The sequence below is a fragment of the Dasypus novemcinctus genome, chromosome 9 (assembly GCF_030445035.2).
Source record: "Dasypus novemcinctus isolate mDasNov1 chromosome 9, mDasNov1.1.hap2, whole genome shotgun sequence".
Taxonomy (NCBI): Eukaryota; Metazoa; Chordata; class Mammalia; order Cingulata; family Dasypodidae; genus Dasypus; species Dasypus novemcinctus.
In genome coordinates this window covers 78005188-78022453 of record NC_080681.1, presented here as the reverse complement: position 1 = coordinate 78022453, position 17266 = coordinate 78005188, and the positions used below count along the sequence as shown (strand labels likewise).

Here is a 17266-nt window from a genome sequence, read left to right as displayed (position 1 = left end):
CATAAAGTTTGCTTCCAGTAGATTTCAATTCAAGAAATGTATAGTAAGAATCTACTGGGAAGCAGGTACTATACTAAGTGCTAGGAGAGAATACAAACATAAATGGTGTCCCTACCCTAATAAAGCTCACTATCTCCTGACTGAGATCCTATAAATGATAAAACACATGACAAGATGAAATATGTCTGAAAGAGTGCTGGTAACAAGTGTGTTGGACACACAAAAGAAAGAGCAGTTAAGTCTGATGGGGGAATCCAGTAAGGTTTCTTGGAAGAGATGGCAGTTGAACTGGGCCTTTGTAGGGCGGATATGCTTTTGCTAACTGGAAAATACATATAAAATAGTATAAAATAGGAACGTATTTCATATTTTATGTGCTATATATATGAAGTTTTTGGAAGAGCAGAAAAGGAGGGGAGTATGCATGGGGGAAAGGGACAGTCATTTAATAAATATTTACTGAGCACTTACTGTGTGCCAGTTCCTATGCAAAGCTTGTGGAATTTAGAAATGGAAACAAGATGCGCACACTCTTAAGAGATAGATACACAAAGAATTGCAATGCATTGTGAAGAGTTCTCTACCTAAAGTAAATTACAGGAAGAAGACCTTGTTCTTCTTTTAAATTGCTTACAAATGTGACAGACATCACTAATTGATGTCTAAATGATGACCCCATTTCCCACTGAGTCTACAGCAGGCGTTCTTAACCTTTTTTTTGTTTTGTTTTCATGATCTTTTTTTTTTAAAATACATAGATCACACAAAATGTTACAATAAAAAATATAAGAGGGGAAGCGGATTTGGCTCAACTGATAGAGCATCCACCCACCACATGGGAGGTCCAGGGTTCAAACCCAGGGCCTCCTGACCCGTGTGGTGAGCTGGCCCATGTGCAGTGCTGACGCACACAAGGAGTGCCATGCCACGCAAGGGTGTCCCCCGTGTAGGGGAAGCCCATGCGCAAGAAGTGTGCCCTGTAAAGAGTGGCACCACACACACGGGGAGCGGATGCAGCAAGATGACCCAACAAAAAGAGACAGATTCCTGATGCTGCTGGCAAGAATACAAGTGGACACAGAAGAACACATAGCGAATGGACACAGAGAGCAGACAACTGGGGAGGTGGGGAGGGGAGAGAAATAAATAAAAATAAATAAATCTTAAAAAAAATATATATATATATATATATATAAGAGTTTCCCATATACCCCACTCCCCACACGCCCCATTCTTCCCACATCAACAACTTCTTTCATTAGTGTGGTACATTTATTGCATTTGATGAGTACATTTTGGAGCATTTCTACACAGCATGGATTATAGTTTATGTTGCAGTTTATACTCTCAACCTTTTTTGTTTCATAGACCCTTTTGCCAGTGAGGTGAAATGAATGTACTACTGTAATTTATTTATTGTATACACTCAGAAAGTGAAGGAAATACTAGATTTCAGTCAGAGAAAATAAAGATGAGTTGATTTTTTTTCAGTTCAAGTTCATGAACCCCCTGAAATCTTTCCATGGACCCCTGGTTAAGAGCCCCTGGTCTACAGAGTCTTTGATGAGTGACAGCTTTAGTGGGTTATGTTCTGTGTCTTTCCCCAGCTATTGCCAACTGGCCCAGGATTGGACAACTGAGTAATAACACACACAGCTCAGGCACAAATAGATAAGGAAGGCAAATCAGATTCTTTGTCTCTGAGAGATATGATATGAACTTGGAAATACCAAGGAAACAACAGTTAGTGGGAGTGTTGAAGCAGAAGGGAATGTTGGAGGAGTTAGAAAGGAAGTATAAGAAGAGGAGCAAAAACATATGAGGAAAAGACTAGGCAGATCATGAGACACACAAGAGAAAGGAGATAGCTCCTAAATAAATCCCTAGGTTTCTTACACTTTTCCTGTTCCCATTCATATAGTTGTATCTCATAATACACCCCCTATTTCTCAAGTTCTCGGTGAGACTCTTGTTCTTCCATCAAAAAGAACTTACCTAAAGCACCAGATTAGGACCCATTGGAAGGGACTCATCAACTTGCATATGTTTAATTTACCTAAAGGCAATTAAAAGATAGCCATGCTTCACTTTGTGCAGTAAACTTGTTACAAACAACAGTGCTTGATGAATTTTCCCTTATGATTTACATTTTAATATCACAAATGTGTTTTCATGTCTTCATTCTGATTGGCCTTCATTTAACAAGAGGCACACATGAGAAACGTTAGATGCTTGCTTTTTACTCCCCCCACATCTCTGGTATAGCACCTGTCACACAGCCCCGTGCTTATCTGTGTACATGCTATCTCCTTTTTAAGCTGTAGGGACTTAGAGGGCAGGAGTCAGTCACGTCTTTTCAGCTGTGTGTCTCCAACACATGTGTATGTGTGTGTGCACATGTGCTACAATATAATGGTGTGGCCTTGACCTGTTTTACAAACACACACATTCCCTTCTTCCCTTGACAAAGGTTCCCCTCAGGAAAAAAAAAGACATAGGTTAGTCTCCAAACAGTCAGTGACTAGCTGTCTTCACACTGGTATGGGTATCCACTCTGGCAAATGCTGCTGGACAGATGTTGCAGCCAGTCACCTCAAGCTACTAAAGTCATCTGATCCTAAGGCTGCCACAGGCTGGGAGCTAGGCTAGTGCCCACCCAGGAGACTTGGAAATGCTTAGTATCTGACTGAGTCCTGGAGAGGCATGTGCAAAGTCCTCTCCCTCCAGCACAAGCCTGGGAGACATCAGTCAGGAGGACCACAAACTTGCAGGCATATGAGGTTGGGTCTGGGCCTCTGCCTAGAATAGTCTCATATCCGTTCTCTGTCTCTCTGCTTTCTCCTTCCCTTCCTTTTCTCTTTCTCTCACTCTCTCTCCTCTCATTCCTCTCCTTGCTTCATCCTTACTCCCTCCAAGTTTCTTTCGTCTTTTTGTTTGGTCTGTCTTTCAGGTTAAGACATTTTATCAAATGTCTGGTGATCCTTATTTATTTGGGGTGGATTTTTTTGCAGTTATTCTTTTCTTTTTTTTAAATTGACGTATATAACGTATACAGAAAATGCGTAAAGCAGACACCCACTTCACTAGGCCAAGTCCTGTTCCTTCTCCAGTACTCAGGTTGATCTCATTTCCTCTTGCAGCCAGACCCTGCCCTCCTGAGTTGGGTCTCTTTGCTAGAGCTGTGTGCCATCAACCCTTGCTCCTTTCCCCTTTCCTAGCTCTCAATACACTCAGTATCCCTTGCTCACTTCCTTTCTCTCCTAGCACTGTGCTATCCATGGGAAAACTGTTGGACTACTTTTTCCCCAACCCCAAGTACAGAGCATGGCACATAGTAAGTGTGAAATAAATATTTGAATGAGTGACTGGAGTAGGGAGGAAAGGAATGAAAGGAAAAAAGGAAGTGAGAGGAAAGTGGATGTGGCTCAAGTGATGAGGCCTCCTCCTACCATATGGGAGGACCCAGGTTTGATCCCTAGGGCCTCCTAGTGAGAAAGAAGAAGAAAAAGCATGCCTGCGTCATGAGCCATTGCCCACATGGTAAGCCAAGTGCCCACGCGCTGAGCCGAGTGCCTGCACGGTGAGCCAGTGCCTGTACAGCAAGCTGAGCGCCCCTGCAAATGAGTCACACGGCAAGATGACGCAACAAAAGAGAAAGAAGGGGAATCAAGGTGAAGCAAAGCAGAAACCAGAAACTGAGGTGGCACAATTTACAGGGAACCTATCTCCACATCAGAGGTCTCCAGGATCAAATCCCTGTGAATCCTAGAGGAGAAAGACAAGAAGAGAAGACAAAAAGAGAATTAGATACAGAAGATCACACATACAATGAATGGACACAGCAAATACAGCAGGGTGGGGGAGGGGAAGGGGAAGGATTTTTTAAAAAGGAAGTGAGAAAGGGAAACCTGTTTCCTGTTCTCAGGGAATCACTGCCAGGAGACAAAAAATAGATCATTATAATATATTATGATAATGACTAAAGGCAGCTCAGGATATTGTGGCAGCCCTGAAGAAGAACCTTCAGTGCTTTGAGCTGGGCTGTGGCGTATGAATAGAAATGTGTTTCCCAGGGAAAGATGTGCCTTACTGTGGGCACATGTATCAGTGCAAAGGCACAATGGTGCCTGAAAACAGCTTAGAATGTTCAGGCTGTGCCATGGGCAGGATTGGGGAAGGAAATTGTGGGAGAGACAGGCCTAGAAAGGAAGGTAGGCCTGATAGGTGTCCCTGTCCAGCAGCCCAACATGGCCTGGATCCAGACCATGTGGACAAAGCCCTAGACCCATCCTGGTTTGATTAGGTATTGACCTTAGGAAGGGTTCTGTCTCCTTGGCCTGGTCTGCTTAACCATATCTACAGAGGACTCTCCAAACTCAACTGGTCTCTGGGAATGTGGAGGGGCAGTTAATGTGGTGAAGGGGAAGAAACATGAACCTTGGAGTAACAGGATCCAGGTCAGAGTCCCAGCTCTGACTCTTAGTAGCTGAAAGTCCTTGAACCTTTACCTCATTGTACCTATTTCCTCATCTGTAAAATGAGATAGTATAAGAGTTGTAAGCATTAAATGTGAAAAGTGATATATAAATTGCTCTATACATGTTAGGATTCAAACCCAGTATTTCTAAAATGCTGCAGGGGGGTAAAAGCGCTTGAAAAACAAAGTGTAAACTGTAAAACTGATTTATTATCCTTGGTCTTCGTTTCCTGGTTGGTAAAGTACAGGGCCCCATACCATTGCTTAGTTCAGGCCAGTTTCCTGTTATAATGGCAAATATTACCACCCGGCAGGGGTTGTGAATGAGGTCCCTGTCACAAAGCACATGGCCTTGTTCCTTAATTGCCAGGGTGGAATTAATTTGCTCTTCCTGTTTCTCTTGTGACAGGAAGTGGATGTCCTTGAATTTCAGTTGATTAATGGAGGCCTCTGAACAAAGTGCTTCACCCTCTCTTGCTTTTAATCCTTATGCAATGCAAGGCCCTAATTTGATAATTTTGCTGTTTTTTAGATGGATCACCTACTGGTTGAAAATATTGAGCGGGAAACGTTTCATCTCTGCTCCCGCCTCATTAATAGGCCCTACCGGCGGATGGTGAGAGCCCTGGTCTTCACATTAAAGCACCGAGCTGAAATCCGGGCTCAGGTGAAGAATGGTTCTCTGCCAGTCGGCACGTTTGTACAGACCCACAAAAAGTGACCTGAGGATGCTTCCAATCCTGGGCTGGGCAGAGAGGAAACAGGGCTCCTGTCTGCCATTCAAAGACTCTTTTGAATTTGGGTGATGGCTGACGCTGGCTGTGTGAAATGTTTCCATGGTGCCATTCCTTCAGAGGGTGCAAAGAGCCCTGGGAGACAGGCCTGCGAGAACATGCTTCATTATCTGTAGTGTGCTGGTGCTGCCTAACAGAACACGTGCTGGCTGTCACTGGGAAGCGCTGTGTGATTGCCATCACCCAATGCAGTGAAAGGGTGATGGATTTCACTGTGTGTATGCCAAGGACACCTCTAAACTTCCCCCATATCAAGCAGATGAAGTTACTACTTTATTTCGCCACCCTGCAGGTAACTGAAACTCAATTACTGCTGCCGCTCATTTGGTTCCATCCCCCTGAGTTTAGATAGCTCTGGTGCCTCTCAGAACTCCCCCGTCTGTTCTCTTTTTTCTACCCCAGGGGTGAGCCTGCCAGAGCCAGTTGACTGCCCCTTCTTTCCAGAACTCACTTATCTGAACATTTCAGCTCTCCCTGGAAGACCTGCGTTTGTCTCCGGAGCCCCCATGCTGAGGTTTCTAATGAGGAACTGGCCTGAAGCATCTCCATACCTCAGGGCTTATTTGAATACCTTGGCTGTCTCAGTTTAAGGCTGTGTAGAAAATATGTAATGAAATTTCTCTTAAAATGAATTACTGTAGTAAAAAAATATATACGTATATATTTTGAAATGAAATACCTCTATACAGGCCTGCTTGAATGATTATATAAATATTTGCTTTTCAAGGTAATAATAAACTGGGATTCTTTTTCCTAAGACAAAAGGTATTGCTTGTTAATTAAAAACTGTTTTGGGGGAGCGGATGTGGCGCGAGTGCTTAGGCTTCCATCTACCATATGAGAGGACCCAGGTTTAATCCCTGGAGCCTCCTGGTGAAAGCGTGCCTGCACAGCGAGCCAGTGCCATATGGAGAGCCAGTGCCATATGGAGAGCCATTGCCCACATGGTGGGCCAGTGCCATATGGAGAGCCAGTGCCACACAGCAAGACAATGATGCAATGAAAAGAGAGACATTACAAAGTCAATAAAAAATAAAAAATTAAAAAAAAAAAAAAAAAGAGGAAAAAAAAGAAAAGAGAGACAGGGGAGAGTCAAGGCAAGATGTAGCAGAAACCAGGAACTGAGGTGGTGCACGTGACAGGGGACCTCTCTCCACATCATAGGTCCCCAGGATCGAATCCTGGTGAATCCTAGAGTAGAAAGCAAGACAAGAAGACAAAAAGAGACATAGACACAGAAAATCACACAGCAAATGGACACAGCAAACAACGTTGTGGGGGAGGGGGGAGGAAAATGTGTTTTGGATTAAGAAATTAAAGAATAATGGGATAAGAATTTGATGGAGATAGCAAGAACCAAGAAAAGTTTTTTAGATTAGGAGAGACTGGCACGTCTTTGTAATCTGAGAGGTAAAAGCCAATAGAAAGGGAAAGCTATAAGATACAAAAAGACTGGATGGTTGGTAGAATGAAAAGCAATGATGGAAAACTAACATTATTGTCTACCTTCTAAGTGCTATGTACTTTTCCTCAAAAATTTATTGTTGTATGGGTCTTTATGTGTTTTTTTTTAAATCCTCTCCTTTTGTATGATATAGGTATTATTTCAGTTTTTCAGATTTATTCATTTTATTCAGCAGCCACTTACTAAGCACCCATTCCATGGGGCACTGGATTTCTGAGTAGTAACTACAGATGAGACCTGAGGCTTACCACATAAAAGTATCTTGCACAATTTCTCACTTTTGGTAACTCTTGGAAGCAGAATAACCATAACTGCCGCCAGTTATGGAGCACTTAGTATGTGCCCAGCACTGTATGTAGCAGACCTCTTACCAAGAATAAAACAAGTAAAGATGAGAAAAATGAGGCTCAGAAAGTTGTAGTAACTTAAGGTTACACAGAGAGTGAATGGCAGATCTAAGATTGAAAACCCAGGACTATTTGACTGTTCCTGGGTTAATTTGATCCATTCTCATAGTTTCACATATAATTTACATGCTCATGATGCTGCAGTTTGTATCTTCAGCTCAGACCTCTCCCCAGAGTTTCAGACTGATATCACCTACATGTCCTGTAGTCATCTTAGATGTAGCATGTCTTCTCTCTGTTGGCACTACTGCAACCCAGGCACTCCAGCTAGGAACCTGGTAGTCAGGGGAGATGCCTCTATTCCCCACCCTCACCCAATCTGATGATTTTGCTGCCCAAATATACTTAGAATCTCTTGCCTCTTCTCCATCTGTGGTTCTACTTCTCACCCAGATGACTACACTAGCCTTCTAGCCAGTCCCTCTACCTAAGTCTTAACCTCTTCAAATTCACCCCACTGCACTGTAATCAAAGTATCCTGTCAAATCCCAGGAAATCCCACCACGTCATTCCCCATTTAAAATCCATAAATGGGTCTCTATCACTTGTAAAATAAAAGACAAGCACCTTTGCATGATCTGCAAGGCTCTCTATGATCTGGCCCCTGCCTTCCTGTTCATTCTTACCTCTTCCCACTCTTTGCCCCACACTTAAGCCTCCATCCTTACTAGGCTGCTTGTAATTAGTTGCTGCATGCTGTTGCTTAAAACCTCTGGGCATTACGTGCTTTTTTTGCCTTTTGTGGAGTCCTAGTCACTATCTAATTCCCTCCCTGTATTAGTCAGCCAAAGGGGTGCTGATGTAACATACCAGAAATCTGTTGGCTTTTATAAAAGGTATTTATTTGGGGTAGAAGCTTATAGTTACAAGGCTATAAAGAATAAGTTATTTCCCTCACCAAAATCTGGTGCCACTGTTGGAGCAAGATGGCTGCCGGTCTCTGTAAGGGTTTAACCTTCCTCTTCTTCCTAAGGCTTCGTGGTCCCAGCTCCTTCCTTTCTCAGCTGCAGGTTCGCATAAGGCTTGTCTTTCTCCCTGGGGCTCATTTCTCTCTGGGCTCAGCTACTCTGCTCTCTGCATAAGGCCAGCTATAAACTATTAGGCAAATGGCTCAGCTCTCTTCCCGGGGCTCTAGCATCAAAAATTAAACTCTCAAGAACCAGCAAGATGGTGGCAGAGTAAGAAGCTCCTAGGGTGAGCTCCTGATACAGGGCAGTTAGTAAACACCCAGAACTATCTGGAGCTAGCTGAAGCACCTGTTTGGGGCCTCCAGGAGACCAGAAAAGCATCCTACAACATCCTTGAAGGAAAGGAAGGAGGAGACTGCACATCTGCAGAGAAGATTAGTAAGTAGAGCATTCCATGCCATGGAGGCTGGTGCCCATCCTCCAACGGAGGCACAAGCCACCTCAGAAGCTGTTCCATGGCTGGAATTGAAAGCTCCACTTCCCAAAAATGGGAGGAAGAGACTGCTGGGCACCAACTTCAGCTACTGATGAGTAAATTTGGCTGGCTAAAGTATAATCCTAAGAGCAGCTAAAGATCGAGGCTGTCTAAGTCAGAAAGAGGCCAGTAGCCGCCATCTTAACTCTGCACCTGGTACAGGGGAAGCAGGGTGGACTGAAAATCACAGGTCTGGTGGGGACCGACTTCTTTCCATCCAGAGCAGATTGCAGCACTAACTTAAGCCCCAGTCCCACCTCCAGTAGGAAGGAAGCTGGGGGGACCTGCTCCAGCCTCTCTAGGAAATTACAGGCCAAGCCATGGAGACCAGTGATAATCCTACTTTGGCAGCACAGGTTACCCAAGGAGCTAATCTGTGTCTGGAATTTGAAGCTCCATTTCCCAAAAATGGGAGGAAGAGACGATGGGCCACCAATTTCAGCTACTGATTGTGAATTTGGCTGGCTGGAGTATAGCCCTAGGAACAGTTATAGAGTATGGACCTGTCCACGTTGGAGAGAGGCCAGTGGCCAACATTTTGATCCCACCCCTAGCATGAGGGGAAACCTGGCTGACTGAAAATCACAGTGACAGTAGGAACTGGTTTCTTTCACCCAGATCAGCCTGCAGCCCTAGCCTAGGCTTCAGCCCCATCTCTGGCAGAGAGAAAACAGGCGGGCCCTGTACCAACCTATCCAGGTAACTGCAGGTATATTTGGCTGGCACAGACTGAATAGTTGGAAGTCTACCAGGGCAACTGTGGTCATCTTGTACCCACACTGCATAGATTGCTGCCCAAACTTGCAGCTCCGTCCCTACCCCAGGCAGGGGAGAAAGGGGCAGGAAGCTTCATCAGTCTCTCTGGGCAGTGACAGTCTAGGCCTGCATGATTCAGATTATTCACACAGCTGTGACTCTGTCCCTACCCCTGGCAAAGGAGAAAGTTAGGAGAAGCTTCATCAGTCCCTGGGGCAATGAGGGCAGCTTGAGACTCCACAGCTTACAGCACCAACAAATCCTTGGCTCCTACTACACAATCAGCAAGGGAGAAACAGCAGGAAGCCCTAAACTAAAGAGAAAAACTACACCAAGAATAAATACTCTAGTAAGCCAGATACCAAGACACCAACAAAAACTACAATCCACACCACGAAACAGGAAGATATGGCCCAGTTAAAGGAATAAGATAAGCCTCCAGATGACATAAAGGAGTTGAGACAAGTAATCATAGATGTTCAAACAAATCTCCTTAATAAATTCAATGAGATGACATAAGAGATTAAATTTATTAAGAAGACATTGGATGAGCACAGAGAAGAATTTGAAAGCATACATAGAAAAATAGCAGATCTTATGGGAATGAAAGGTGCAATCAATTAAATTTTAAAAACATTGGAATCATTGAAATTTTAAAAACATTGGAATCAATAGCAGATTTAGGAGGCAGAAAAAAGGATTGGTGAGCTTGATGAAATGGCCTCTGAAAGTGAACATACAAAAGAAGAGATGAAGAAAAGGATGGATAAATTTGAACAAAGTCTCAAGGAATTAAAAGACAGCAAAAGACATGCAAACATATGTGTCATGGGTATCCCAGAAGAAGAAGAGAAGGGCAAAGGGGCAGAAGGAGTATTTGAAGAAATAATGGTAGAAAATTTTCTGACCCTATTGAAGGACATAGATATCCATCTCCAAGAAGCACAATGTACTCCCATCCAAAAAAATCTGAGTAGAACAACTCTGAGACACATACTAATCAGAATGTCACATGCCAAAGACAGAGTTCTGAGAACAGCAAGAGAAAAGCAATGCATAACATATAAGGGATACCCAATAAGATTAAGTGCTGATTTCTCACCAGAAACCACAGGGGCAAGAAGACAATGGTAAGATATATTTAAGATACCACAAGAGAAAAACTTCCAGCTAAGAATATTGTATCCAGTAAGATTGTCTTTCACAAATGAGGGCAAGTTTAGAATATTCACAGATAAACAGAAACTGAGAGAATTTCTAACCAAGAGACCAGATTTTCAGGAAGTACCAAAGGGTGTACCACAGCTGAAAAAAAAAGACAGGAGAGGCCTGGAAAAGAGTCTAGAAATGAAGATTTTATCAATAGAAGTAACTAAAAGTGTCACGAGAGTGGTGAAAATAAAATATGACAGATAAAACTCAACTAGTCAGGAATAAACTTAACCAATGATGTAAAGCACTTATATTCAGAAAACTGCAACTTAATTGTTAAAAGAAATTTTAAAATGCCTAATACTTGGAAGAACATTCCATGCTCATGGATAGGAAGACTAAATATCATTAAGGTGTTAATTCTACTCATTGATATACAGATTCAATGCAATTCCAATAAAAATTCCACCAGTGTTTTTTAAAAAATTGAAAACACAAGTATCAAACTTATTTGGAAGGGTAAGGAGTCCTGAATAATGAGAAATATCTTAAAAAGTGAAAGTGAACCCTCATCTCCAGACTTTAAATCATATTACCTAGTTAGAGTGGTAAAAACAGCATGGTACTGGCATAAAGACACACACATAGACCAATGGAACAATACTGGTGGTTCAGAAACAGATCCTCACATTTATGGTCCAGTGATTTTTTACTAGCCTGTCAAACCCACATGGCTCAGGCAGAACAGTCCATTCAACAAACAGTCCTGAAAGAACTGGATATCCATAGCCAAAAGAAGGAAAGAGTACCCCTATCTCACACCTTATCCAATAATTGGCTCAAAATGGATCAAAAACCTAAAAATAAAACCAAAAACCATAAAGCTTCTTAAAGAAATTGTAGGAAAATATCTTCAAGACCTGGTGATGTGTGGTGGATTCTTAAAGGAGATAAGAGGAAGACTGAGGTGGACTATTGACGTTTAATGTATGTAGAAGTTTTAATTAGCTTTATGGTAAAGTGTAGAAATGTATAGAGTTGATGGTAACAAATAGTAACAGCTAGTTTATAAATGGGGATGTGGCTGGAAATGGTAGTCTAGGTATGTAAATGCCAATTGACAGAATGCTAGAGAATAATCTAGGAACTGAATAGCACAGTAACCAAGAGGTGAATGAGAATTGTGGTTGATGGTACAGATGCAGGAGTGTCCTTTGTGAGCTAGAGCAAATGTCCATCACCATTGCAGGGTGGTGGGAATGTGGACAAGCGTGGGAAAGATACAACCGGAATGACCTATGGACTGTGGTTAGCAGTAATAATGTAATATGCTTGCATCTGTGCCAAAGATGTATTGTGTAGATAATGAGGCAGTATGGAGAATGTGTGCCAAATGAACACTATGGACATGGTAACAATCAGACGATATCTTTTCTGTAACAAATGTTCTACCACTGTGTGGTGTGTTGATGAAGGGGTGTTGTTTGAGAATTCTGTACATGTGCGTGATTGTTTTATAAGTTTACAACTTCTGTCATAAAAATATATTTTAATAATAATAATAAGATGGGTTGAGGGAAAAATACACCAAATGTAAGATAAGGAGTATTAATTAGTAGTAAAATTTTGACAGTGTTCTTTCATAGTTTGTAACAAACGTCTCATGACAATGCAAGGTGTTGTTGGAGGGTTGATGTATGGGACCCCTATATGAAGTTATGCATGTTTGCCTTGTAAGTTCACAGCTTTTACTATACACTTATTGTTTATGTATGTTCATATATAAATGATATAAAAATAGTAATAGGGTGGGTTGGGGGAAATACTTTGGTTAGTAGTAACATTTTGACAATGTTCTTTACTCATTAGTTAAAAATGTTTAACAACAATGCAAGGTGTTGGTGGTAGGGTGAGGTATGAGAGTCCTGTATGATGATATATTTGTTGTGTAAGTTCACAACTATTACTATACACTTATTGTTTATGTATGTTTATGTATGAGTGATATATTTCAATAAATTAAAAAATTTTTTTTAACTCTCTGTGTTCTCCTTCTCCGTGTATTTACTTCCCTGTCTTTGAGCATCTGTTTATATGGCCCACAAGGGAGGGGGTGTACGCAATCCAAGTCACACTAACGACGTCAAATAAAGGACCTAATCTTGATTTAATAAAGTAAAAGTGAAATCTCTGAATCTAATACAATCTAATACACCCAGAGGAACAGACCAGTTTACAAACACAATCCAGTATCTACTTTGGAATTCATAAGCAATACCAAAATGCCACACTCCACCCTCTGAATTCCAAAAAGACATTACAATATTAAAAAAAAAAACAAAAAACTTAAATCAGTACCAATGCTAAGTACAAAATTATATCACAATCAGTTTAAAGAAATACAGTTGTCTTGGCAAAGTCCCATCTGGCTGTAGACCTTAGAAACTTACAAAACCATTTATCAGCTTCCAATATATAAAGGGACAGACAAAGGAGAAACATTTGCATTACCATAAGGAGAAATTGGGAGGAAAACATGAGTCATGGATCCCCTAAAGTTTCATAAAACTGCTCAGCATAATTCATTAGATTTCAGAGTCCAAGAGTCATTCTTAGGAAGATGGTTTCTTCTCCCTGGGGACTCATGGAGGCCCACCCTTTCCACAGACTTGCCCAATGACCAGTTTGTTGGTTTCATCTTCACCAAGCACCTGGGTGACGACTGAGCTCCAGACTTCACCCTCCAAGAACATTGGAGTGATGGCTACACCTTCCCCAATCTCTGGGGTAGACTTTTTTTTTTTAAGATTTTATTTATTTATTTCCTCTCCCCCACCCCCCAGGTTGTCTGCACTCTGTGTCCATTCACTGTGTGTTCTTCTGTGTCCACTTGCATTCTTGTCAGGCAGCACCGGGGATCTGTGTCTCTTTTTGTTGAGTCATCTTGCTGCATCAGCTCTCCATGTGTGCAGTGCCACTCCATGGCAGGCTGCGCTTTTTTCGCATGGGACAGCTATCCTTGTGGAGCACACTCCTTGCGTGTGGGGTACCCCTACACAGGGGGCACCCCTGCATGGCAGGGACTCCTTGCGTGCGGCAGCGCTGTGCGTGGGCCAGCTCATTACATGGGGCAGGAGGCCCTGGGCTTGAACCCTGGATCTCCTATATGGTAGGAGGACACTCTATCAGTTGAGCCACATCCACTTCACTCTGGGGTAGAGTCTTGACCCGCCTAGTACAGTGAGGTGAAGCCAACATCTTCCCTAATATTTGGCATACTGGCCCAACCCTCTCAGAGCAATGAGTTGGCAACCTGGATTTCCCTAATCCATGGGGAATAGGCCCACCCCTCTCAGACCCATGGAATGTCAACCTTACCTTCCCAACCCTTGACGAGTGTGCTCCACCCTCTCTGTACCCTGGGTCATCAAAACTCTCCCTGAACAGCAGACTGGATCATCCACCCTCTTCAACTGCTGGGACAAACTCACCCTCTCTGTACACATGGGTGGGTTTCCTCTCTTGGCCCAAGGAGATGTCTTAATTCCAGACCTCAACATCCATGGTTTTCCTCTTAAAGCCATTTTCCCTTCCATCTTTCCCCTACATGTCCCTTTTAGTCCTGGCTGACAGTGGTATTGTTCCTTACGGTTCCTGCAAAAAGCTTATTGGTTTAGCATGCAAGAAGCAGGGGTCCAAGCCATCAGAGAGTAAGACTTCCCACAAGTCTTTCTTAGGTAACTCCATTTTCAGTCCTGACTTACAAGTTCCAAGTTTGATTAATTCCTCAAATGGGACAATATCATCTTGGGGCTTGATTTCCAGAGGCTTGGCAGTTCCAGAATCAGTTTCTGGTTTTGTTGTGCCCAACAATTCAGTTCTCAGCTTGTCTCTCTCATCTAGTATTTTACTATAAACTGCAAGGAGAAGTCGAGCCACATTCTCCGAGTTTACTTTGGAAAGTTCTTTAGCTAAATGCCCAGGCTTGCCATTTTTAAATTCTGCCTTCCATAAAATATCAGGAGTTAATCTTGCTAAGTTCTCTGCAACTTTAAAACACAGATGATCACCTTTTCTCCAGTTTCCAATAATAGTTTCATCATTTACTCCTAAGCCCTCATAAAAAGTCTCTTTAGCATCCATATTCCTACCAACAGTTTCTTCAAAGCTGTCTAGGCCTATTCTATCAAACATTTCACAATTATTTCCTTCAATGGCCTTATCAAAAATCACTTGAGGCTCCATATTACTACCAACAATCTCTATAAAGTAATCTAGGCCTTCTCCATCAATCATGTCATAATTCCTCCAAGAAATACCCCTTACTAATTGTATTAGTCAGTCAAAGGGGTACTGACGCAAAATACCAGAACTCTGCTGGCTTTTATAAAGGGTATTTATTTGGGGTAGAAACGTATAGTTCCTGGGCCATAGAGCATAAGTTACTTCTCTCACCAAAGTCTGTTGCCACGTATTGGAGCAAGATGGTTGCCAGTCTCCATGAGGGTTCAGCCTTCCTCTTTCTCTTAAGGCTCCATGGTCCCAGCTCCTTCCTTTCTCAGCTGAAGATTAGCATAAGGCTTGTCTCTCTCCCCAGGGCTCATTTCTCTCTGGGCTCCGCTGCTCTGGTCTCTCCACAAGGCCAGCTGTAAACTATCAGGCAAATGGCTCAGCTCTCTCCCTGGAGCTCCAGTGTCAAAATTAAACTCTCTGTGTTCTCCTTTTCCCTATATTTACTTCCCTGTCTTTGAGCATCCATTTATATAGTCCACAAAGGGGGCAGGGAGAGGACTCAAACCCAGTCACCTTAATGACATGGTCAAATAAAAGCCCTAAACTTGATTTAATAAAGTAAAAGTGAAACCTCTGAATCTAATACAATCTAATACACCCAGAGGAACAGACCAGTTTAAAAACACAACCCAACATCTATTTTTGGAATTCATAAACAGTAAGAGTTTTAAGCTTCATGAAAGCAGAGCCTTTCTTTTTGTTCCCTGCTACATTTCTAGCACCTAGGACAGAGCCCGGCACAAGGCAGGTCTTCATAACTATTTATTGAATAGTTGAATGACTGGTTGTGGATGCACAGACGAGGCATCAGGGAAAGCTTTCTGGAGGAGTTGATTCCTGTTGTGCAGACTTAAAGGGCAGATGTGGTTAATTGGGTGGTTGAGGGGCATACCTACAGAGGAAACACAGTATGGAAAGACCCAGAAGTGTGAAATATCTGTTAAGTGACTGGTATGACAAGTGGAGGACATATGTGGGAGAACAGCCAGATTAAGGGGTCATACCTGATTCCAAGCAGAAATTAGTTGGCTTTGTGTTAACAGGCTGTCTGGCGGAGAAACTGGAGCAGGAAGGGAGACTAGAGGTAGAAAGCCTCATTTATAAACAACCAGAATTCTGCTAACTCAGGAACCCAGAGTAAGTTGAAAACAAACTGTTCTCTGGCTGAAAGGCTTCAGTGGCGGTAGTTGGAAAGTAAAATGATTGCAGAGATGAGCTTTGGAGATTTGGAAAGCAGGCTGTGTTATTCGTGGCTGTTTTCTCCTTGATGCATGTGTAGAATTTCCATGAACACTAATGGAGCTATTCTGACTGCTTGCCAAAGGGAAGGAGGCTTGCAGACATCCAGTCAAGCTTCCCCACCCACCAAGAAGCATCTCTGAGCTCCAGCCTGTTAGAAACAAAAGGGTCAGTTCCTGAAATGGGATGACAGAAGTTCCTGGGACTGCTGAATTACCTATAAGCGTAGCTGTGAATATGCCTTTTGAGTGTGTTCAAGTTGCTAAAGGAAATTTGGGAGAAGAAATACTGTTAGAATATGATCAAGCGGTTTATCAATTCTTTTCTTGTGGTGGTTAAATTGGAGGTGCTGGTTGTTTGGTTAGGGACTAAGTCTCTATTTTCATTCATTCACTCAACAAACAGATGTTGCTCATCTGCAGGCCAAGGACTAGCCTGGTGCTGGGGGAACAGCAATAAACGAGATATTCCCACCCTTGAGGTGTACACAGTCTGGTGGGGAAACAGACACATAAGTAAAAAATCCTAGCATAGAATGTGGAGTGTTTACTTATATTTATTTAAAATGTTGAGAAAGTCAAGGAAGGAGTGACTAAAAACACTTTGAGGGGAGGGAAGTCCTCACCAAGGAGTTAACATTTGAACCAAGTCTAGAACAATAGATAGAATTCTTAGCAGAGGGACCAGCGTGTGTGCAAAGGCACAGAGGTGGAAAGTGCATGACTTGTTTCAGTAAAGGTAAATAATAAGATGTAGTTGAGGCATAAGGTTCTTAGGAATGGTCGAAAGAAACAGGACAAATAAGTAGCCAGGGCCTTGGAGGCTTTGTCAAAGAGTTTGGACTTGAGCTTCCAGAAATTGGGAGACCATTAGAAATGTTTGAGAAGGGATGGAACCTTATCAAATGTGTGTTTTAGAAAGATAAAAATGTTCTGACATAAATAGATAAGAAAATTTTTAAAATTCAAAATACCCAAAAAATTTCAGGCAAAGAAAAACCCTGAGATTCAGTAAATTAGAAATTTGGGGTGGGGTGGGGGGCTGTAGAGAGGGAGGAGAGGCATGGAGACAAAGTATAGAGTTGACCAAACAGATATCATTAGAGAGTCTCAGGTTTGAAAAATGGCAGGAGGCCCAGATAATGCATTTACAGTGTTCAGTGGTGAAGGAACAGGCAGCTGGACTTTTTTCATTTACAAAATATCAGGTTGTTAAATTTGTATCTGTCAACCTTGGTTTT

The 17266-nt window shown here is 42.4% G+C and overlaps 1 protein-coding gene across 1 annotated transcript in view; it reads left to right on the top strand.

Annotated features, from left to right (window-relative positions):
* The window catches only part of TCEANC2 (transcription elongation factor A N-terminal and central domain containing 2), a 59044-nt gene extending 46508 nt beyond the window's left edge, over positions 1-12536 (top strand). Inside the window, exon 5 of the mRNA XM_004448849.5 lies at positions 5010-12536. Coding sequence (XP_004448906.1) covers positions 5010-5198 — 189 coding nt within the window. The 3' untranslated portion in view covers positions 5199-12536. The remainder of the gene's footprint in view (positions 1-5009) is intronic.
* Positions 12537-17266: the final 4730 nt, after the last annotated feature.